Here is a 25,476-nt window from a genome sequence, read left to right as displayed (position 1 = left end):
CTGTGAATGTTGGTAGCATGTAAGATAAGAATTTAGTATTTTTAAAATAATTTTTTAACTTAAAAACCTTAAAGTCCTTCTTACCAATTGATTTTACACTTATACACTTTCATTACATTTCTTTAAGTAATTAAAGTATTAATGGGATAATCTAAGGCCAGACGATGGCATGGGAATGTTTGAGTCAGTTTAGTCTTTCAGTCCAAATAACTGTTTAGTAATTGTGATGTCTGCTTTTAATTTAGAGGACAGACTATTCACATTTTAATGGCCCCTTTTTTTTTTCCCTGTTGAATCTGTTTTAACAGCCAGATTATGTTGTATTCTTTTGTCCACCTGAGCAAAATTTACAAAAAAACTGAAAGCAAACAGTCTGTTTCTGATTTGGGATTGCTAATTAAACTGGTTTCTCTATGGACATTTTTACTGTTGCTTTCATTGAAACCCAGAAAAAAAGTAGTTTCATCAAAAAGCATGCAACATTGCACACTGAGAGTGCATCATTGAGAGGCTGTGGTTATATCAGTAATGTAAACCTCTAGGAGGATTTGAACTGGTGGTTGAGCACAAAAATCTGGAATTTATGATAAAACTTTGGAGTTGACCCCTAAATTCTCTGGATAAAGCTTAAGCAAGAATTTTTAACTGTCTCTCTTGTAATAAAGCTTTTTAAGGCAACACGGAATTTCTTAAAGGAGGTATAGTCACTGCTTATCTATGATAAAAGTGCTTCGATAATTTCATAGCTGTCTCAGACTGGAAGATGGTACAGATAGTAAAAAAAGAAAGACAGAAAAAGAAGGGAAAAAAATTTCATAGCTCTCAATAGACTGACTTGGGTCAGGGAAAAAGAAACTATTTTTGAGAAATAGTTTCAGAGGATGGTTGGGAAAAAAAACATTTAACTGGCCTAGTTTTCTCTTGCATTTAAACTATTATGCTTCTGTCCCTCTTTCTTCCCTTGCTGACTATAGAAAATCTCTCATAGCTTGGTGAGTAGGTTGACCACCAATTATGTACCTATTCATTTGGAAAAGATACAGTGCATTTCCGTTTATTTTTAGACAAACAAAAGTCCATTTACTAAACAGATGTATCTAGAATTTCCATGATCTTCCAACTTATTTTAAGTTCTAGTCAGATTTTAATTTTTTTTTAAAAAAAGCTTAATCTTATTTGTTTTATAAGTTTTCTATAAGACTGAGAGTGATGTTTCTAAAATAAAAGACTAAGGTAGTTTCCTGGAATGAGAGATTCTGAAGCTCCTATTACAAAGTACAGTTGCGATGTACTTTGGGCTTTAGCATAATAGGGAAATTAGATATAGTTTTTAGATGTTGTAAACACCTATCTTAAATGATATTTTGACCAACTTTTAAGAGCAGTTAGTTGGAAACGCACTGTCACTTTTTCTGCATGCTTCATCAGAGGATGTCCCAGGAATCCTTCAGACGTCCCTCCCCATAAAGAAAAAGGAGCGCTTTATGTGCCTGAACACACAGGGTAGATCCTGCTGATAGTTTGTTCATTTCGAAATTATAAGCAAAGACTTCTTTTAGTATTTAAATATATCAAGATATATAGCCTCAAGGTTTCCTATTGATTCTCTTTAAGCCTTTTGTGAAATTTATACGTTACTTTGTATCCAGGTTCATGCTTTCAAAGACTATATACAGTAAATAAAAATGGCAGGTTTTGAATTAACCAGAAAGCATGAAAGAAATAAAATAATACCAGCTATGTAGAGGGCATTTTCTATTTTGTAAAGAGTTTCTACATATATGCTATTATTTCCTTATCATCATAGCCATGTGAGGTAGAGTCTATTTTTACCCTCACTTTAACAGGTAGGGTGCTAAACCTCCCAGAGCAAGGGAGACTTGCTCTAAGACTACAGACCAAGGAGTCAATCCAAAGCTTTAGTTGGTGGTCTTCCTGGTACATTACCCCTACTTCAGGGATCATATTTATTAATTTTCCTAATTCCTTAATATCAGTAAAAATTGCTTTGAGTTAGTGTATGTTTTTTTTTTTTAAAGTTGGTTTCTAATACCTACAGTTTGCCACTTAAATCTCACTTTTCTTCCTAGAATACTGGCCAAATAATCAAAATAAAAATCACTATTCATGACATAGGTTGCTTTTCTAAATTTGAAGAATGATGTTTGCTGTAAGCAAATACTGTGTAATACCTGAACACTCTTGTGTTTCTTATTTATGTCAAGAGCAGCTTGAGTAGAAAGAAAAGTTGCTAAAATACAGCCTTCCAAGATAAATATGTTCCATGCTGGTTGGATGGCTATTTAAAGGATATGTTAGTCATTTCTGAACAATGACAATAATAGCAAAGCACTAACGGATTTTGGTGACTATGTAGCCCAGTCCCCATTTTGTAGATAAATAAATTGAAGTGTAAGAGAGGTTTCAGTGGCCTGTTCATGGCTTAACACTAACTAACCAGGAGTATAACCCATGTTTCCTGACTCCCAGTCCAACGTTTAGTGTTCATTCTCCAATACCATGTCCCTTCTTGTTGTTCTAGGAATACTTCTAGTATCTGTCTCTGTATCACTCATGTAGTTGAAACACTTGCTTTGTCTTGTCTCCCCACATCCTCTAGTATGTTGTTATTTATGTTCATTCCTGTTGCAGTTACATTAGTAGAACCAAAAGTTTGTGATTACTCATTATCCTTTTTTAAAATCTTATTAGAAAGCTGGGGCCTTGGAAGGTGTGCCAATATCTGGGGTAAGTTTCATCACCAAACGTCTCCCCATCCCTACCCCCTTCCATGTTATGGTTTTTCTCCTCTATCTTAGTTTATCAGTCTGCCCTTTTATAAACTAGGGTAAACATGTAAGAGTAGCACAATTGGCCAATTCTTGTTCTTATGTGACTTAGTATGGGCCACTGAGAATCGTTTGAATAAATTCATTCTAACTCTCCCTTCCTATACCTATTATCTCATAGGGGTATTAACGAATGGGGAAAAAAATAGCCAAATGGAGGAAATGCAAGAAACATAGATAATTCATTCCTTGATAAATAAAAAAGGAAAGGTAAATCCTATAGCTCTTATAAAAAGGAAATTAATAATATTGTCTTAGTATTCCTTATTGTCATTTACACTTTCAGTGTTTGGGAGACCAGTCTGCCGCATTGGTGGGACAAATGTGTTTCCAGGATGGACAAGCCAAAAACACGTGAGTTTAAGAACCAGACTTAAAGACCAATGCCGTTTTGTTTGTTTCTTGTTTGGTGCTTTGACTGAGGAAAAGCTTTAGAAGTTTATCCAGGCTTGAAAATCAATAGCTTAATAGCTCCAATATGGATATGTAAGTTTTTTACCATTTATTTTTCATCTTCTTCAAATAAAATATATTATTCCAGATGTAAACATACCAATAAGGCTTATAAAGACCTTAATTCAGTACCTTTTTCATCCCAGAAACTAAATTTTGGTTCAAAGTATTCTTGCCTTTTGGGGGGAGATTGATGGGGTGAGGGGAGGGCTGGGAAGAGGTTAAGAAGAGCCTTAATATAAACTATAATTTTCAGCATATTGATCCTGCCCAAGTCTTTCTCACTAACTATAAAGTCATATTTTTTGTGGGATTTTCAAGGCTATTTCCCTGGCATTATGCTTTCTCCTCATTAACCGAAGGTTCTCCTTTGACAAGAAGCAGAAAGAATGATAGAAGTAGAGATTTGGTGTATTTTTCTCCTAATCTCATCTTCTTACTACTCATAGATATAGAGTCTGGAACAAGCCCCATATCTAAGAATAATAAGAAGGTGACTCACACTTTAGGATGAGAAAATGGATGTCAAAGAGGTTAAGTACTTGCCTAAGGTCATAGCCTTGACTTAAAGGCAGAGCCAGATCTCAAGCCCATGCCTTCTGAGTCTGGCCCTCTTTCTTTCTGTTACACCATTAACTACACTTATTTGAAGGTATTCTTTTAAACATTAAAAAAAAAAAAAAAACAAAACTACCTGCCATTTACATGTATTGATGAGCAGAAACAAATGTGCCTCAAAAGCTAAAATATTAATAATACCAATAATTACAACACAAGCTCAGTCAATGGCTATTGTGTTACATCTAATGTTCCATGTGCTTTAAACATATCATTTCATACACATGCAGATCTTATTATTGCCATTTTATAGATCAGGAAACTGAGAATCAGAGAAGGTAACTACTTTATGCAACGGCACACAGCTAATAAGTGGGAGATGTAATAGTTGCATCGAGATCCATCTCATTCCTCAGCCGGAGTGGGCTCTTAAGCTGTGTATTTTACTGCTCCCCACCGGCCCCCAGGTGGGAAAGATCTCCATAGAACTGGCAAGAGACTCTACATTTAATTGTTCTTTTCTTCAGGATTTCCTAATTCTCTCATCAATTTTATCTTTGGTGGTTAAGTTCTTCTCTATAAATAATGGGATGTCTAACATTTCTAGATTAAACTTTCTTGTAGTGTAGCAGCGTCAGCAGTTCTCATGCAAGAGTGTGACATTTGTATGTGTGAGAGTTTTTTGGGGGACGGGGATATAAAAATTCTTTGCAGATCAATGGTAATCTGAGGTTATCATCCAGGAGCACGTGAGTCAGCACGAGTGTGGAAACATTCTTTGAATCTGAGTTTCAGGCAGATGAATCAGGAGTCAAGAGAAATAAGTAGAAAACTAGGTTATTTTTCTCCTTCTTTCCTCCTCTGCCAGGAATACCAATGCTAGTAAATCAGATACTGTCTCTATACGTCAAGTACCTAGTACTTGTCCACAGGTTCCACACCCACAGATTCAACCAACTGTGGATCAAAAATATTTGGAGGAAAAAAAACAATAAAATAACAATACAATAATAAAAAGTAATACACATAAAAATACTGTATAACAATTTATGTAGCATTTATGTTGTGTTTTAGGTATTATGTAATCTAGAAATGATTTAAAATATATGGGAGGGTGTGTTAGGTTACATGCAAATGCTGTACTATTTTATATAAGGGACTTGACTATCCTAGATTTTGGTATTTGTGGGGAGGGAGAATGCCTAGCACCAATTCACTGCAGATACTGAGAGACAACTGTATATAGCACATGGTAGATACCCAATAATATAGCCTGCTTTTTCTCCTCTCTCTACTCCCCTCCCCCTTAACATTATCAGCCAAGTCATTAAATGATGGATTTAAGTTAGAGAGTGCTTGCTTGAGTGCCTCTGCTGCTACTGTAGTTTGGAGGAGGGAAATAGCAAATTATAAGATCTTCGATCTCATATTTCTCTCCCTAAGGGGAAAGAATACAATATATAATTAATCATATATAAATCAGAACTTACATGCCTTAAGAAACTTTGTAGTAATACAGTTGGGTTTCAAAGGGAGGGAAGAAAAATCGCAAAAGATTATGTTAGTAGTGGTGCTTTGAAGAATGAGCAATATTGGAGGGTAAAGGAAACTTTGAACAAAGATACAAATAGGGAAATTGAGGGGTTTGTATAGAGAATGTAGAGAACATTAACGTAGGGAAGTGGTAGCAAATAAGGCTAGGGTCATGTTGTGAAGCCCTACATATCAGGCTGAGGAATTTTTTTCTTGATAGGCAGTAGAAAATTTCTGAAGGTTTATGAGCTGGTGTTCAGAGATGACTGGAGTTGTCAGTTAATAATATGGCAGTCCTGGGTCAAAAGGAGGAAAGACAAGAGGCAAAGAGGCCACAGAAGAAGCCATTATAAGGTCCCAGTAATGAGGACATGGACTCAGAATGATGGGGACAGAGAGGGAGGCTGTGGGTGGATATACATGGCACTGCAGAGGGGCAAGGGAGAGGAAGTATGTATGTAGTCTACATACCTGGACACAGTGCCCTAGTTAAGCTTAGCCAAAGTAAGGAGTGGGTCTGAGTATAACAATTTCTGTTTGTAACATCTTTGTGGTACTGGCAGGCTATTTATTGCACACATGGAAATGCAGAATAAGTTCAGTATAAAGTAGAGATTTTGGATTCCCCCTCAACAGAGGTGATTTTGAAGCAACAGTATACATTACCAAGAAAAAGTATACCGGTAGAGGAAATATTTAGAAGAAGGAGACACTGAGATGGAGAATTCAGAAAAACACAATGCAGTTATTCATTAGTATGGAAATCCAGGTAGAAATATTTAAGAGGGAGGCATGGCCATCAGGGCAAAATACTACAAAGAAGTCATGGAGGCTGAGAACCAAGAACGGACCATTGTACATAGAAATTAGGTCTTCATTTGGTGACCTTTAAGAATGAAATTTTAGTATAATGCTCAAGATGGAAGCCAGGTTGCAAATGGTCAAAAGAGATGTGGGTAGGTAGAAAATAAAGACAGCAAGACTTTGCAAAAATGTAACCCTCCAGGAATGGTGAGAGAAGTAGATAATTTGTGAGATTAACAGAATCATACAATGGTTTGGGAAGTTTGTTTTTAAATTATGGTAAGATCAGAATATTTCTTTGGAGTCTGAGCAGGGAGCAGATGAAAGTTTTAAAGTAAGTGGGAGATAAGTGATGGGCAGAAAAGATCCTAAAACGTTAGAGAGATTGGGATTGAGAATTTAGTTAATCTCAGCAGGGAGAAAATTACACTTAGCTCAGAATTCAATGGAAAGCATTCGGAGTAGGGAAACAAATTATGGATGATTTTAATTTTTCTTTTACTTTAGCCATATTTTCCTATTTTTCAAGAATGAACATGGATGATTTAAACATTAAATTTCATTTATCTGAAAGAGCACCTAAATTAGCTGCCTCATCTCCCCAGAGACACTGACTGTGTAATAAAGAAAGTTTTAGACCTGACACAGTTTCCCCTAGGGCCACTTGCCCTGCCCTTGTGTGTCATCTTTGACACACCCCTCTAGGCTGCTCAGCCTTGATCTGATAGTCATGAAGGACAGCGAGCAACCTTTATCTTTGTAGAGGTCAGAAAAGTCAGACATCTCTCTGGGATATTTGAACACAGTGCAGTGTTAAGGAAGACTGGGTAGACTACGTACATGCTGATAGCTTCCATATATGCTTGATGACTGGCAAGAAAGAACAATAAGATTTAGAGGAAAATAATTGCTTGTGTTCTATTTTGAAAGCTATGGAGTAAATATAGCAAAGAATTCTCTCCATACATTGATAATACTCATTAATTGCTTATTAAGTATACTAGCTTAAGATTTCACTTTTATTAAGTGCAATGAGCCTTCCCATTAATTTTGTGCTTTAGGACTTGTACATAACCATTCAGTATATGAATGTTTATATAGATACTAAATGGGTACAGATTTCTCATTTAAAAAATCATGAAACAGATAATTAACTTCCATTTTTGGCCGGGCGCGGTGGCTCACGCCTGTAATCCTAGCACTCTGGGAGGCCGAGGTGGGCGGATCGTTTGAGCTCAGGAGTTCGAGACCAGCCTGAGCAAGAGCGAGACCCCATCTCTACTAAAAAAAATAGAAAGAAATTATATGGACAGCTAAAAATATATATAGAAAAAATTAGCCGGGCATGGTGGTGCATGCCTGTAGTCCCAGCTACTCGGGAGGCTGAGACAGGAGGATCGCTTGAGCCCAGGAGTTTGAGGTTGCTGTGAGCTAGGCTGACGCCACGGCACTCACTCTAGCCGGGGCAACAGAGTGAGACTCTGTCTCAAAAAAAAAAAAAAAAAAAAAAAAAACACAAAACTTCCATTTTTATGAATATTTATTAAAAGGTTAACTTGAAAGATATAGCTTTCTTAGCTTGTGGCAGTAAAAAGGTGTAGTGATTTATTTATATGTTTTAGTCTGTAACCTGTACCTAGTGTTATTTGACAGATGGCTTTACAAACTTAGATATTCATTGGTCCCATACTCCCTGAATATGTCACCTGTTCATCAAGCCGGCCAAGAATACGTTTGAATGAGAAAAGATAGAATATCTTGCGCTAATCCTTACTCAGAATAATGGTGCCTGGAAAAATGTTTATCAGAAAACAATTGTCCTTGGTTTGTGTTTGTTGCACAAGAAAAATGCAGCCAATAGGATCTGTTGATTTAATGCTGACTGCTAGTAGCTTCTGCTGGGATCCTTCTGTCAGCCCCTGGACTGAGTACTCTCCCTTCTCCCACCTGCTAGAATGTCAGCAGCACAGTTAGAACCCTGGTGGTGCAGAGCACAACAGCAAGGCCCGGGAGGAGGGAATCCCAAGCCTGGGCAGAGCCAAGGGTGACCATAGCAAACTTGTTATCCCAATGCAGTTTAAAACTGTTTCTCTGTGACCCCTCTCTCAGTTTGGGCTGCTTGTCTGTCTGGCACAAGTCAAAACTACCCATTAATGTCCAAGTGCCAGACTTGTTGTAGTGTCCAAAGTTTTATTTTATTTTATTGAGACAAAGTCTTGCTCTGTTGCCTGGGCTAGAGTGTCATGGCATCAGCCTCGCTCACAGCAACCTCAAACTCTTGGGCTCAAGCAATCCTCCTGCCTCAGCCTCCCAGGTAGCTGGGACTACAGGCATGCACCACCATGCCTGGCTAATTTTTTCTATTTTTAGTAGAGACGGGGTCTCACTCTTGTTCAGGCTGGTCTCAAACTCCTGGGCTCAAGTGATCCTCTTGCCTCGGCCTCCCAGAGTGCTAGGATTATGGGTGTGAGGCACCACGCCCAGCCAAGTCCAAAGTTTATACTGATAAGGCTGCCCCAAAATAAATTCACTTCTTCCCTATCTGCCTTGTTACATCCTGGCTCTGATTATCCCACCACTGTTGTAATGCCCTATCCTGCAGAGAGAATGGGAAAGGTAAGCCTTAAATAACCTTCCCCTTTATGCCACTCTTGTAGCTTCCCAGCTAGCCTCTCCCACACTCTGCACCTAGCCTCTTCACCCTGCCAGAAGATAGTTGCATATCTCAGTTTATGACTGTATTAATGATAGAGCTAAACTGGCCAACCGCATTGGTGAAAGACTGTTAGTCATGACGCTTCACTCCACATGGATTAGGAGTAACATAACTGTGACCGAACATAGCATTTGTTGTAATTCAGTGGTATTTTATAAACATAGCCCTGGGCTATGACTGAATAAATGCAAAATATTATACCTGCATTTTTTCCATTAAGATTACCTTAAGTATATTTTATTCTAGATTGATCTTTAAAGTGTTATCCCAATAAAGAGCATATGATATTTGTTAACTTTCTGGACTTTTCTAAAACTTGAGTGACTTATATTGTACTAAACTATATGTCAGTTTACATCATTTGTATTATTAATGTTTCATCATTTGCTTTCAATAAAATTGTCATTCTCTCCCCAACTATAGGTATGGAACAGGATGTTTCTTACTATGCAATACAGGCCGTAAGGTTGGTTTTTGTTTTTTTTTTAAATTAAAACATTGATGAAAGTCTTCAAGTTCATATAAATAATGCTTGAGCATAATTTTTTATTAAGTTACTTTTGAGTCTTCAGGTTTTACTTAATCTTTATTGGGGTTTAATATAGACCTCAATAAAAATTTGAATGGTTCTGGTAAGAACCACGTTCTTTGAATTTTATATGTATGCTTTTAATTCTGCTGGTGGGAAATTTATAGTGAGACTTTGTTAGATTCTTAATGCAAATTTAATTTAGAATAAGGAATACATTTTTTGTGCGGCTTAAGTGGGTTCTTAATTGTGATCATTTTGACTGTTAAGATTTATTTTTAGAATTGATTAATTGGTTGCATTATTTTGTGCCTATGTCATTGTAGTTTTAAAAAATATTCTCATGCTATCTTTTCATTTTCTCCACTCCTGAAATCTTTTTTTCTTTCCTACAGTGTGTATTTTCTGAGCATGGCCTTCTCACCACAGTGGCTTACAAACTCGGCAGAGACAAGCCGGTTTTTTATGCATTGGAAGTAAGTTCTTTTCAATCAATGTGAATAATATGGCAAACATTCAAAGCTAATGAAAATTACAGTGTCTTCTAATAGCTTTTCTGGTAAATCTTAATGTAGAGGACTCAAAAAATTCCATTTTGTTCTTGGTATTTGAGTAGAAAGAACCTAGGACTGAGATGGGAGCCAGGACCTCAAGAGACCTTGATTATATTGGTTCCTCCGTGTTCTTATGCCAATTAATTGTGGCACCTTGGGTCTATTACTTGACTGCTCTGCAATATAAGCTTTTTATCTCTAAAGTTTAATGAAGGGATTGACTTGTTCTCTAACATTTCTTTCATCTTGAAAATTCTGTGTTTTTTTTTTTTTTTAACTAAAATGCCCCGGCATGCAAAAAGGCAGAGCAACTCTCTTTGCTTGTCTCCCCATAAAAAATAATTTTGTGTAACATTTTCATGTGGAAAAGAAAGTGAGGAGATTTATGCTATTTATCACTGGAAACATTTGTTTCAAACATGTTTGTAAATTATAGTAGGAATATGTTAGTCTAAGTTTATAGGATGTGGTAAGTTTGTATTAGAAACATTTATTGATAAAATCGAAGAAGTAGTATTCTTTTTGTCAAATCAGATACATTTATTATAATTAATTTTGAAATGGCTACTTTGTAATGTACAAGTATACCATTGATCTAAAAACTTACTTAGGCTCATTTTCTGGAGTGCCTGATAATAATTTAGTCACAAGTTTGAGACTTCTAGTTATAGTTAAAACATTTATTAGTCACTATGCTTAGAGCATGAAGAATATTAGTTTATTTCGTTTCCCCTATAAACATTGTAATCTCTCTCCCCACCCTAGCCCCTTTTCTATGGACAGAAGCATTTGTGAAAACATGTTCTGTGTATTAAAGGTATTAATACTTCTCAGAACTTAAAATCCTACAAGCCCCTCCCTCTCTGTTTGTTTTCCTCCTATGGAGAATGCTAACACAACACTGGGCACATACAATATGTACTTGATAAGTGTTACCTATAATAATACTAATAAATATTAATAAGATGCTTTCTTTTTTGCTTACACAGCAAACAATTAGTAGTTTAGAATGCTAGGTGCCTTAGACCTAGAAAAGGCATCGGGGACAGAGGGGTCACCTGGTCTTAACTTCCCTTCCAATATGAAAAGCCCTCTCTTATCTCATTTACTGATAACCTAACTTCTGTTTGAAGATAGCAGCCAAATCTGCTTCCTAATAATACCTCTAGCATTGGACCTACGTTGACTGTCAAGAACATTCTAACACTGGGAAGCAATTATCAAGTTATTCTGGGTCTTCCTCCTCCAGAGTAAACTGGCCCAGTGCCCTGATCTCACATGGTTTCTAGATACTTTATAGTTCTGAGCTCCCTTTGTTAGGTGCATTACAATTCATCATTGTCTTCCAGAATGGAATATAACATTCCACATGTAATCTGGCTTGTACTCAATCAAGTGTGATCTGTGCCTCTTCTACCATAAGCTCTGCTTCTGCTGCTGTAGTTGAGAGTTCATTAATTTAGACTACTAACCCCTTCATACTATTGGCCCCGGGAGCATATGCTAAAAAATACCTAGCTCTTTTTCAAATGAATCACTGTCAAACCAAGTCTACTCCATTTCTGTATTTGTGTAGAAGATTTTTTTGTTAATCTAAATTCAGGTCTTTATTTCTTCCTTTGTTTAATTTCATGATAGTGATTTTAGCCTATTTCTATATAGTCTGAATCTGAATTCTTTTTCACTCTTTTTTTTTTTTTTTTTTGGAGACAGAGTCTCGCTCTTTTGCTCTGGCTAGAAGTGCCATGGCATCAACCTAGCTCACAGCAACCTCAAACTCCTGGGCTTGGACAATCCTTCTGCCTCAGCCTCCCGAGTAGCTGGGACTACAGGCATGCGCCACCATGCCCGGCTAATTTTCTCTATATATTTTTAGTTGTCCAGGTAATTTCTTTCCATTTTTTTAGTAGAGACGAGAGTCTTGCTCTTGCTCAGGCTGGCCTAAAACTCCTGACCTCAAACAATCCACCCGCCTCGGCCTCCCAGAGTGCTAAGATTAACAGGTGTGAGCCACTGCGCCCGGCCTCTTTTTCACTCTTTATTGTAACCCTTCCAGTTTTGTCTCATCTGGAGATTTAATAAGCATATGCTTTATTATTTTGTTTCAATTCATGCATTTTTTTTTAGATTCATAGGTTTTTTTTTTTTTTGGAGACAGAGTCTCACTCTGTTGCCCAGGCTAGAGTGAGTGCCGTGGCGTCAGCCTAGCTCACAGCAACCTCAAACTCCTGAGCTCAAGCGATCCTATTGCCTCAGCCTCCCGAGTAGTTGGGACTACAGGCATGTGCCACCATGCCCGGCTAATTTTTTTTTTTTTTTTTTTTTTTTTTTTTTGTTGAGACAGAGTCTCACTTTGTTGCCCAGGCTAGAGTGAGTGCCGTGGCGTCAGCTTAGCTCACAGCAACCTCAGACTCCTCGGCTTAAGCGATCCTACTGCCTCAGCCTCCCGAGTAGCTGGGACTACAGGCATGCGCCACCATGCCCGGCTAATTTTTTCTATATAGATTTTTAGTTGTCCATATAATGTCTTTCTATTTTTAGTAGAGACGGGGTCTCACTCAGGCTGGTCTCGAACTCCTGACCTTGAGCGATCCACCCGCCTCGGCCTCCCAGAGTGCTAGGATTACAGGCGTGAGCCACCGCGCCCGGCCTAATTTTTTCTATATATGTTTTTAGCTGTCCATATAATTTCTTTCTATTTTTAGTAGAGATGGGGTCTCGCTCTTGCTCAGGCTGGTCTCGAACTCCTGAGCTCAAACGATCCGCCCACCTCGGCCTCCCAGAGTGCTAGGATTACAGGCGTGAGCCACCACGCCCGGCCTAGATTCATAGGATTTTAAAGCTGAGAGAGGAACATTAGATCATATGACAGCATACTTAGTTATTACTCTCCTAGCCCCTCATTTTAAACATGAGGAATTTGAAATGAAAGAAGTGAAATTGGAGTCACATGGCCAAGATAACTTTTGACAACAGTGAGTAGCAGATCTAGGTTATTAGACATCAAAGCCTTGATGCCCAGACCACCCACTGTACCATCTCTTTCCTTATAAGTTTGGAAATTCAGGGCTCTAGTCTCCCCAGCCCAGTGTTATTTTCACTGCATCTGAAGTATGTCCCTTCCTTCATCTGCTAACCTAGCAGTTTCAGCAGCAGCAACAGCAACAACAACAACACACATATACACAAATATATTAACATAGTAACAGTGTAGGTAGTTTTTTTCTTTTTTCTATGTTTTCTTAAATTTTTACAATTAACAACCATTTTAAAAACATTTTAAAAAATTAAATCAAACCAAAAACAGAGGGTGGGGAATATAATAATGCTAGATTGGTAAAACTTTTTCTCAGTAAATTCATGCTAATTCCACTTGATCATAATAGTTCCTTTTTTTAAGTGTTTACAAAGTATATGTTTAATATTGTCTTTAATTTCATAAATCCTTGTTAGGCTTGGAAGTCAGAGGTATTAACATTTTACTTTCTACTCTCTTTAACACCTGAAACTATAGCTGCTCATCTTTAGTCTTTTAGTCTTCTTTCATTTTCCCTCTGCTGATTTGGAAGCAATAAAATGTATTTCTCTTTTATTACTTTAGTGATTTTGAGTCCTTTGTGGGTACCTTTAAATTTTTAAGATATTATTTAACTATGTATTTTTCTAAGAGTATGTATACTTGTTTAGTATTTTTAATCTCCCAACCATGACAAAGACCTTGAATACTTTATCCTCACCACATCCACCAGCAATCATGTTATTTTGTTGAAAGTTTTCATTTCCCCATTTTTCTTCAACATACCATAATTAGTACTATTTTTTTGCAGTGGATAGTAAATCATATTTATTGACTTATTTTATCCATTTCTATATCTAGTATCATTTCTTTGATCTCACACCTTTTAGACCCCCACCTACATTTTTTTCTTGCTGAGGGACATCCTTGTATAGTTCTTTAAGTAAGAGTGGGGGATGGTAAGCCTATTCTTTTTAGGTTTGTTTTTATTTTGCCCTCACTCCAGGGGTGGATATAAAATCCCAGGTTAACAATTGTTTTTCCCATATCCCTTCTGGCCATTTTTGATGCTGATGAGACCTCTGCTATCAATCTAAATGTGGTTTCTTTGTAGATAATCTGGTTTATTGTCTGGGAATATATAATATTATCTCTTTATCACTGATGCGCTGTAGTTTGACTATGATGTGCCTGGGTTTGGATTTATTTTTATTTATCCTGTTAGGTGCTTGGATCCAAGTCTGTCTTCAGATCTGGAAAATTCTCAGCAATTATCTCTTCAAATATTGCTCCTCTACCATTACCTCCATCCTCTTCTGGAATTGCTATTGGATGAATATTGGAACCTTTCAACCCATCCTCCATGTCTTTTAACTGCCCTTTTAAGTTTTTTTTTAAATCTCTTTGTTTCTCTGTGCTGCATCCCTGGTGAGTTTCTCAGCATCTACCTTCCATTTCCAAATTCTCTCTTTAAAACAAACAGAACAAAATATAAAAACCCTTCTTTTTGTATTGTGAAATATAAGATACATATATAAAAATGCATTAAACATCAATGTACAGCTTGACAAATTAGTATAAAGAGAAGACCCATGTAACTTGTCAGGAAATAGAACATTGCCAACACCCAGGAACCCCTATGTGCCCCTGCCAATCAAGCCTCCTTCCCCTTCCCTGAGATAAACACCACCCTAACTTTTATCATAAGCACTTCCTCGCTTTTCTTTGTAGCTCTAACACTTACATGTGCAACCTTAAACACCAGAGTTTGGTTTTGCATGTTTTTAATGCTTTATCAAAAATATAAAAGAGAGAGAAAGAGAATACGTGCATGCATGTCTGAGTCACACTATATATTCCTTGATCTGTCTTTCACTCAACATTTCGTTTGTGAGATTCATCCATGGTGTTAGATATAGCTGTTTTTTATCCCTTCTCATTGCCATGTGAAATCACAGTTTAATATTTATTCAACTGCTCATGACATTCAAGTTGTTTTCAGTATTTGGCTATTATGAAAAATGCTGCTATGAACATTTTTGTGTATGTCTCCTGATGTAATGTGTACACCTTTCTATAGGAGTAGAATTTCTAGGCCACAGAGTGTGTGTCTTCTCTTTGAGTAGATAATGCAAACTGTTTTTCACAGTCAGCATGCGTTATACTCCTTCCAGCAGTGTATGGGAACGCTAATTTACTCATCTGTCTAGCCTAGAGTTTATCCCATCTATTATTTAATGCATTTTTTATTTCATTCAATATTTTCATTTCCAGGATTTTTATTTGGTTATTTTTCACATCCACCTGATTGTTTCATTTCTCTCTTCTGTTGATTCATAGTTTCATGGTGGTTTATTTTAAATTACAGTCATGCCTGAGTTTACCTCTTTGAACACTTAGCATACTTAAAGTCTTTGTTAGAGTGGAATGAATTTTATTCCAGCCGTTAAGTTTCTTAATAATAGATTTCTTCATGCAGTTTAGAATTTTCACTTCCAGCCTCATCTTCCATTAAGCCATAGCCTTAGTCAGCAAGTAGACAATTGCTTGTAGTTCCAGCATCTCTGCACAAGTAGGAGAGTACCACCTAGCCCCTAGCTTCAAGTATTGAGCCTGATTTTACTCCCTGTCTTGCACAAAGCATTTTGGACCCCTTTCCTCTGGAGGAACAAGTTCCTAGCCACCACTCCTTCTCCCTGACACATACAGAAAAATAAATCAGAACCCATCATGCTTGTGGCTTTAGTCTTTCTTGGTTATGCATTTCCATTTCTCTCTACATAGATATTATTTTGTATTTGAGTCATATTTTAATGTTCTCTTTTTATATTTTGTCTATACTCTGTGTTTAGAACAAAGGAGATATTTGAAGTACAAACTCACTATCTCTGTTGATGTAGATATCTACATCCTTTTCATCACCAAGAGAGTTCTTTTTTTTTTTTCTCTCCCAAGCCCCTGGCAGGTGATACTGGGCCTGGCATTTTAACATCTCTGAATTCTCAATTTCATTATTTGTAAAAAGGAATTGGGACGCGTGATCCTTAAGTTGTTCTATGACTTCAACTCATATTAAACTACTTAGATTTGTCTCAGCCTTTCTAGTTAGAAAATGTTTCTCTATGGTGGAAGAGACTGGAGCAAAATAGAGCAGTTGAACGGTTCTGCCTTCCCTCCATCATCTTCCCAAAGCTCTGCTTCTCCCTTTCTTTGTTCTTCTTTTTCTAAATATTGTTTCACAAAACAAAAATACTTTTGAGAACCTTAATATGATTATGAACTTGAGCTTAATTAGCATTTGAGACTTCCATGTTATATATTCTGTCACTAGGATACAGGTTTCCTGAGGCCAGGGTACTTACGTGTCTTATTTACCATTCTATCCCAGTAGGCGACAGATAATAGACATTCGATAAATAATGTTTAAATACTGATTCCTATGCTATGCCATTTTTTTTCTTTTTAAATATGAGCTTCAAAGAGGGTTCCTTATATCGCCCCATTGGTTTTTTTTTTTTTTCTTTTCTTTTTTTGAGACAGAGTCTTGCTCTGTTGCCCAGGCTAGAGTGCCATGGCATCAACCTAGCTCACAGCAACCTCAAACTCCTGGGCTCAAGCAATCCTTCTGCCTCAGCCTCCCGAGCAGCTGAGTTTACAGGCATGTGCCACCATGCCCAGCTAATTTTTTCTGTATATACTTTTAATTGTCTATATAATTTCGTTTTATTTTTACTAGAGAAGGGGTCTCACTCTTGCTCAGGCTGGTCTTGAACTCCTGACCTTGAGTGATCCTCCCGCCTCGGCCTCCCAGAGTGCTAGGATTACAGGTGTGAGCCACCGCGCCTGGCCAGCCCATTGATTTTTTTTAAATATTTCTTCCTCTCTTATTTGGTATGATTTCTGATTACAGTGTTAAGATTTCCTTTTTAGAGTTTTTCATCCTTCTTGAGTTAGATAATACATTTTAGGTATAAGCCCATGTGCTAGATATCTATTGCTATATAACAATATTATTGCCAACTTAGTGGCTTAAAATAACACATATTTATTATTTCTGTTTCCATGGGTCTCGAAGTTCAGGCACCCTGAACTAGGTGCCCTGAGCTAGGTACCCTGCTCAGAGTCTCACAAAGCTGCAGTCAAAATATTGGCTGAGGCTGTGGTCTCATCTGAAGTTTAATCTGCTTCCAGCCTCATTCAGGTTTATGGCAGAATTCAGTTCCTTGTGGTTGTAGGACTGAGGGTTTCAGTTTCTTACTACCTGTCCAACAGTGACCACCATCAGCTCCTAAAGGCCACCTGCAGTTCCTTGCCACATGGGGGCCCCCGACATGGCCCTCTGCAAAGTCAGCAAGGGAGGGAGAATGTCCAGCAAGAAAGGTGCAGTAATCTTATATAACATAATCACATACACATCATCACTCACATCCCGTCACTTATGACGTGTATTATTGGTTAGAAGAAAGTCAAGGTTTCACCATACTCAAGGGGAAGAGATCATGCAAGGGTATGAACACCAGGAGGAGGGGATCATGGGAGCCACCCTAATTAAAAGTCTGTCTGCCACAGTCTACAAACATTGTTTATGGACTTTTATAATGTACTTTCTGGAAAAGTGTACCTTCTGAGCAATAAATGCTTTTAATTTTAATTCCTTAACTTTTTGCTGAGTATTAATGAAATATATTTCAAAAATAATGTTGCCCCAACTCATCTCTGTGTTCCCTTTCTCTATGCAATTAAAAATGCCATAGAGTTTGACTTTGTGTTTGTAATCTAAATAATATATACAAATTAACTATAGTATAAATTATATATGTAGAGATACATAATACTGTAGTATACACCAAGCTATGTTTACTATGCCTAATGGATGATTTTAAGCAATATAGGGATATTCTGTATTTTAAATATGATTTTTCTGGGTACTCACCAATATTAACCCTAACTGCCTTGTAAGGTACAACTCCACTGTATTATGAATTATCCTGTTTTATATTTATACTGTTTGTAGCAGTGGCATTCATGTCCAGGGCTTTTGAGGAGAAGTATATTTGCCTGCTATGTCATTATATCAGATCTACTTGATTTTTTTTTTTTTTTTTTTTTTTTTAGACAGAGTCTCACTTTGTTGCCCAGGCTAGAGTGAGTGCCGTGGCGTCAGCCTAGCTCACAGCAACCTCAAACTCCTGAGCTCAAGCGATCCTCCTGTCTCAGCCTCCCGAGTAGCTGGGACTACAGGCATGCACCACCATGCCCGGCTAATTTTTTCTATATATATTTTTAGCTGTCCATATAATTTCTTTCTATTTTTAGTAGAGATGGGATCTCGCTCTTGCTCAGGCTGGTCTCGAACTCCTGAGCTCAAACGATCCGCCCACCTCGGCCTCCCAGAGTGCTAGGATTACAGGCGTGAGCCACCACGCCCGGCCTACTTGATTATTTTTAATTCAATCTTCCTGTGGCCTATTTCTTAGCCTTTCACTTTCCAGGCTATATGTCTAGTTTTTAAATAATTTATTCCTCTTATCCTGCTACCATTTAATTTCTTCTTCTTTATACCCTCTCACTTCCATTGCATCTTTCTTAGAGTACAACTATTAGGCTTGCATGCACCTTTCCCAGAGAGTCATGACTTAGAACAAGGGCTGATTCATATTTGTAGATGATGCATTAAAATATGGGAACTTTATATTTAGGATGTAATTTATGGTAACTTAATTGATAACAAGTAGACAGTCACCTCCTATCTATCATTTTAGGTTTCTGTTCCTGTATTCTTTTCCTGTCCAGCTTTGAAGCATTATACCACTTCTATTTTATCTTCTGCCTCTGAATTCAGAAGGCCACATGTCCTTTTTGAATTTGGAGGTTTCTCTCATTTTCATTAATTTCCTTAAAGGCTAAAAGCATACCATGTATTATATCCTGATGCCAAAATTATATGCTTCTTTCAGATAAGTGTTTTTATTTCCTTTTATTCTGTTATATTGGATCTGTGTCTTCAGTCACAGCCAAACACTCTAGTACATTCCTGATGACAAAAGTTAAAATAATTTCTCTGGAGCTTTGGCAATGGCTCTGTATTTTTTCTTTTGTTTTAATCTAAATAATGCTAATTCTCAACCAGTTACCTATGATCAAAACCTTAATTTTCCTTTGGCTAAAACCATATTGCTTCTTCTCAAATATGTGATCTAAGCATCTAGCATCCCACCCTTTTCAATGGAAATGAGGTATATCAACATTTGGTTTCCCAAAGTATAAAGTCCCACTAGCTGATAACCATAAAATCATTCTACTAGACTTCTAGCACAGTGGCTTTTTGAAATTCATCGTTTAGCTCTACTCACCCAAAACTATTGAAAATATACACATTTCTTGGTTAGATGCCATTTAGAGAACGTGTCTTTTGAGAGTATAAGAAGGGACATCTGTTTTTTTTTCAATTACATCTAGAACTGTGCTACCCAGTAGGGTAGCTACTAGCCACATGCGGCTATCAAGCACTGGAAATGTGGCTAGTCTGAATTGAAGTGAGCTATAAGTGTAAAATATATACAGATTTCAAAAACTTAGTACAAAAAAAATCTCAGTAATTTTAATATTGATTATATGTTGAAATGATGTTTTTAACATATTGGGTTAAATAAAATATAATTGATTTTATCTGTTTCTTTTTACTTTTTTAATGTGGCAAATATTTAAATTACATATAAGGCTCACATTATATTTCTATTGGAAGCACTGGTCTAGAAACTTATACGTTGACTAGTGTTTGGCAGCTACTATTAATCTCTCTGAATTGTCTGTTTCCAAAGGAAATTTGAGAGTAAAGTTCTTCAGTCTCTCTAAACCAAAAACTAACTTAGTTCTCCTAAATGGTCCATGAAGCACCTAAATATGTAAACATATCAAAGGTGGGAAGTGTATTAAGAACTTCTTTTTGTGGGGTGGGGAGGGCAAGATTGGTTAGAATTGTAAGGGACTACGTGTTGAATTGTTTTTGTCCCATTTTTAAAGCCTTGTTATATTTGCACAGCTATGCCAAATTCGTTCCTCAAATATTTTTTATAGTTAAAAAGCCACTGTATAAATAGAACACTTACAGCATTCTGCAACTTTGCAGCAACATGTAGTGACTTCTTTTCATAGAAGCTATGAATGATAGAATGTATCCAGCATATTCATTCTATACTGTTTATATCCTGACAACTAACAGCAAGAAGGCATGCCCATCTGTAATTCAGTTAATAGAATTAGAGATAGGTTCCTATATTTAATATCACCTGACATTTGGTTTGGGGTGACTCTGTAGAAGTAATTTACATTAATAATATATATGAATGAAACATCAGAACCAAAAATTTGGGGGGGGGGATTCCTAATGGTTTGTGCCGATAACTTTTTTGCCTTCAGGATCTTTTTATTAATATAATAGTTTTATTGAGATATAATTCATATACCATACAATTTACCCTTTTAAAATATACAGGTCAATGGTTTTTAGTATACTATATTAACAGATTTTTATAGCCATCACTGCGATCTAACTTTAGAATATTGTCATCACCCTAATGAGAAACTCCATAAACTCCTCCTGCCAGCCTTAGGCAACCACTAATCTACTTTCTCTCTCTATGGATTTGCCTATTCTAGACATTTCATATAAATGGAATCATACAATGTATGTTCTTTTGTGCCTGGCTTCTTTGCATTATATTTTCAAGGCTTATCCATGTTGTAGCATGGATTAGTACATAATTCCTTTTCATGACCAAATAATATTCCATTTGTGGACATACTACATTTTATCCATTCATTAGTAAATAGAATTTTTAACACTTACAAATTAATGGAGTTAATATTTACATTTAGTAAGAGCCCTCACATATATTCTTATATTGAGCCTCACAGTAGTTTGTTTAAATAAGTATTGTTATATAGTCACCATCATTTTATAGGTGAATAAATGGAGGCTCAGAAAGCCTAAGTAACTTTCCTGAGATCACATAGCAACTAAGTACTGGAACTGAGACTCAAACCCAGTTTATCTGACTCTAAGTCATATATTTTCATCCTTATTGCCACACATTCGCCTCTCCCCTGACCCTGTGCAATCCTTTGGTGATTTTGTTTTAAAGCAAAATTACTTAGTAGCTAGTTGCTAGTTTTTTCTTTGCTTGATTTACTATACTATTAGATATGGGATATGGACTTGAAAAAACTTTTAAGGTGACCTCTCCCAGTAACTTTGCAGATAAGTCAGGGATGTATTTGAAGTAATAATATACCTCAGTAGCTTTAGCAACAGACAGAAAAATTATGCAAGAAACAAAATGCTCAACCAATCAAAGTCCACCTATGGGGACAAGTCCAAGAGTGTGTTGGAGGGCACACTTCTCCATGCCATGAAAAATTTTATTAGTGACCTAGATAAAACTATGTTTATATTAGAAGATTAGTTTATCATATTTGTAGGAAGCCCAAAATTGAAATTATTGGAATTTTATATATCTGATTGTATCATACACAGAATATGCTCAATAAAGTCATTTTGTAGTGATAACATACATTGTATCTTGGTTTCCTTTTTTCCTTTAGGGTTCTGTAGCTATAGCTGGTGCTGTTACTCGCTGGCTAAGAGACAACCTTGGAATTATAAAGACCTCAGAAGAAATTGGTGAGTATGTTCTAAGAAAGGGTTAGGAAATCTGAAGAATGGAACATTTCAATATTTTATCTTTGCCATCTGTAAATACTTATGCTTTGCCCTGAATGTGATCCATAAATTATATGGATCCCTATTATGAGTTTTATTTATACAGAGAAGACTATTTTGTGAAGATTTATAAAACAATGAATTTATATTATTAGTGGTAGTTATTAGTAAACTGACAAGGTAGGACATAAAAATTACCCAAGTGTAAAATTGAACACTGGAGATTGCCAGAATCTGCAGGTAAAGTACTCTAGTTAAATTTATCTGATGAGAAAGAGCTTTAACTCCTAGATTAGAGTGAGCATTAAAAGTCTGATACCTTTAATTTAAGTATTAATATGGCTATTTTCAGCCTATGGATAATTGGTTTGACCATAACTACTCACTCTTTTATCCACTTGTTTAACTTTGCCTGAAGGTGAGACAATCAGAAATGCATTTCCGATTTGGAACACACTAGAGGCCACTTTTTCATCTCCTAGTCAGCAACATTAAAAATAATGGAACTGACATAAATTACCTAAAGAAATGAATCCAGTGTCTTGATTTCTTGAGCTGGGTTACATGTTAGTGGGGGTGTTTAATATGGGGAACGTTGTTTTTGTTGCTCCTCACATACTATAATTAGCCATATTTTACCAATGAATCAGAAGCTAAAATCCCTGTCCTAATTTTAAAATAGGTATGTTTATTTAGTAAAGTAGGATATTAGTGTGATTTTTTTTTGTTTGTTTTTCCTTTTTTAAAATCTTAGAAAAACTTGCTAAAGAAGTAGGTACTTCTTATGGCTGCTACTTCGTCCCAGCATTTTCAGGATTATATGCACCTTACTGGGATCCCAGTGCAAGAGGGTAAGTATTGAAAATACTGTGTTTTTTTTTTTTTGAGGTCTTGATTTATTTACTAAAGTAGTTAATAACTAATTAGTTTCCTATGTATTTTCAAATGATTTTAAAGGGTTGAGAAAACTTCCTCTATTCAGAGAATAGAATTTCAGAACCCTTAAGCTCCAAGAAGTTATAAATCAGCTGACAGTAACCTGCCATATCCATTTTCATGTTAGTGTTATTGTCTTTTATCTTTAAGGTGTCTGCAAGTTGTATAGCAAAGGGACATCATCTAAATGAATACTGGAATGCTCAATTGGTTTTATGTTAGTGTCATTTATTCAGATGGATCGTGAACTTTTTTGTATGTGGATGCAGGATTGTGGAATATAAGGATTTTCTGAGTTACTTAATGATTATGTCCAGTTTTCTTTTTCTGGACATTCCTGTCTACCAAGTTTGACCTTTCCATATTTGAGACACTTCACATTGATGATTTGTTTATACCACTCTAATCTGAAAATCTTTGTGTTTATTTTTAGCATAATCTGTGGACTCACTCAGTTCACCAATAAATGTCATATTGCTTTTGCTGCACTAGAAGCTGTTTGTTTCCAAACTCGAGAGGTAATAAATATGGGCCTGTTCTTTTACTTAGCTCACTTTTACCACTCTTAAACAAATTATATATTAATGCCTGATTTTATTAAATACTGAAAAGGTAGTTAGTCAAAAATTATACCTGCCTAAACACTAATCTAAATATAAGTACTTCCCCTCACCCCTTTTAGCTGCCATTAGCTTCTAAGTTCCTGTTTTCTGCCAGGCACTGGGCATTTTATGGTTGGAGGGAGGCTGAGTGATACGTATTAGACAAAGGAGATGGCACACAAACGTAGGCATCAAGGCAGGAAAATGGGGTGCAAAATAGAGTTGTTTGGCTTAGCTGAATATCTGTGAATGTAGAGGTATAGGGAGAGAAAATGTCGGCTGTGACCAGATCAAGGAGGGCTGGGAAGACCAGAATAAGAAGTTTCCATTTTATTCTGTAGGCTATCAGAAGCTCTTTTTGCCCCCTATATATTTTTTTATTTGTATATATTCATGGAGTACAAGTTGTCAGAAGCTCTTGAGAGTTTTTGAGTGGAGGATTACCATTTTCAAACATATTATTGTGAAGTAATCTCATAACATTAATTGCATTGGTTTATTTAAGATTTTGGATGCCATGAATCGGGACTGTGGAATTCCACTCAGTCATTTGCAGGTAGATGGAGGAATGACCAGCAACAAAATTCTTATGCAGCTACAAGCAGACATTCTGTATATTCCAGTAGGTTAGTAAGCCTTCATTCCTTCAAACTCCCAGAGTAATATTTCTTTCTGAAGAACTAGTTCTTTAAGCATATGTAACTGCAAAGATGTTGATGTAGCTCTCTCCCCTCAGTGAAGCCCTCAATGCCTGAAACCACTGCACTGGGCGCTGCCATGGCAGCAGGGGCAGCAGAAGGAGTCGGCGTTTGGAGTCTAGAACCCGAGGATTTGTCAGCTGTCACGATGGAACGGTTTGAACCTCAGATCAACGCGGAGGGTACATTTAAAGAATGAAACTTTTAATGATATGCTGTGAAAAGGACCTTAGCATGAAGGGGTTGGCCTCCACAAAGTATTTATTTATAAGGAACAAAGTAAAATAGCAAATGTTACTGTTTCAGATTCAGCTACTAAGCATATTGGACTATACTATACTGAATTAAGTGTGCATAAGAGAAATAGTTCCTTATTTAAAAACTTCTAAAACCACTTTTTAAAAACCATGCACTTCTACTGTTTACAGTTCCGTTGTATCGGAGAATAACACTGCTACACTGTCAGTTATAGATGGTTAGAATAGCCTTTTTTAAAAGTGAGAAGGGTGATATATCAGCCACCTACCCATAATGTCTATACCAGATCATCTTTGGTGCCAATGGCCAAGGTTTGGGACATAATTAGCTGGGCTGACAGATAGTCCAGTAACTTTTAAGCACAGCAAGACTAGCATGACAAGGGGAGCAACAATTTAGCTAAATGAGCATTAAATATTTAATTCGTTTTCCTATCAAGTTAAGCCAAGCCACAAACTTTGATCAACCCCTTTACGGACATATAGTGATACATCTCTTAAATTGAAATAAATGTGACTAGAAAAATAAGGTTTTATATTTTGAATTTGGTTTATAACTTTTTAGAAACCTATGTCTAAAATAGTATCAAAGTGGATTTTGAGCTATTGGGAAACAAGCTTTCAAATGCATTTCTGTTTAGTTTTCTGGAAGACTATGCCAGTATTTCTTAATTTTATTCATTCTTTTCCATATATAAGAAAATGAATTATAATGCTAGTAATTTTATAGTCAGGCGGTATACCATATTTTACCTTATACCTTGATGTAGAAATGTTTTTCAGAATCTGATATTCTATCATTTTTTAATTTTTACAATACTGTATAAAATATGAAGTTCAAAAACATTTTCTATTTTTGAAAAAAAAAATCAACTTTTTAATAAGCAAACAACATCCAGAGCGGGTATATGGCCTCCAAATGAATCTGGCTCTTAAAGCAAGGAAGTTTTATGCCAAGGAGTAAGGATGACTATTTTCTGAGGAGAGCCATCTTTGCTGTTGTTGAAAGCCTTAGCCTGGAGTGGATCGATTACACCAGTTGTCCTCCCTCTCACCAGCCCCACATATACTAATGGGCACCTGGGTATAGATAGTTCATTCTTTCAGCAAACAGTTATTTAGAGACAAGTGCAGGCCAGAGACTGTTATGATATGGGGATATAGAGGTGAATAAGGCCAAGTCCTTGCCCTTCAGAAGACTCAAGTGTATTGGGAGAGGTAGGCAACGCCATAAAAATACACTGTGGTA

The 25,476-nt window shown here is 36.5% G+C and overlaps 1 protein-coding gene across 4 annotated transcripts in view; it reads left to right on the top strand.

Moving 5' to 3' along the window:
* GK (glycerol kinase) overlaps positions 1-25,476 on the top strand; it is a 70,570-nt gene that overhangs the window by 38,407 nt on the left and 6,687 nt on the right. For all 4 annotated transcript variants that reach the window (XM_069464112.1, XM_069464115.1, XM_069464114.1 and 1 more), the window contains 9 exons: positions 2,713-2,748; positions 3,136-3,203; positions 9,337-9,379; positions 9,838-9,918; positions 21,617-21,695; positions 22,489-22,585; positions 23,104-23,188; positions 23,778-23,898; positions 24,009-24,152. In XM_069464112.1, the coding sequence (XP_069320213.1) occupies positions 2,713-2,748; positions 3,136-3,203; positions 9,337-9,379; positions 9,838-9,918; positions 21,617-21,695; positions 22,489-22,585; positions 23,104-23,188; positions 23,778-23,898; positions 24,009-24,152 (754 nt within the window). The remainder of the gene's footprint in view (positions 1-2,712; positions 2,749-3,135; positions 3,204-9,336; positions 9,380-9,837; positions 9,919-21,616; positions 21,696-22,488; positions 22,586-23,103; positions 23,189-23,777; positions 23,899-24,008; positions 24,153-25,476) is intronic.

Source organism: Eulemur rufifrons, chromosome 30, assembly GCF_041146395.1.
Source record: "Eulemur rufifrons isolate Redbay chromosome 30, OSU_ERuf_1, whole genome shotgun sequence".
In the NCBI taxonomy this organism is placed as follows: domain Eukaryota; kingdom Metazoa; phylum Chordata; class Mammalia; order Primates; family Lemuridae; genus Eulemur; species Eulemur rufifrons.
The sequence above is the reverse complement of the archived record's forward strand: the minus strand, read 5'-3'. Positions and strand labels throughout refer to the sequence as shown.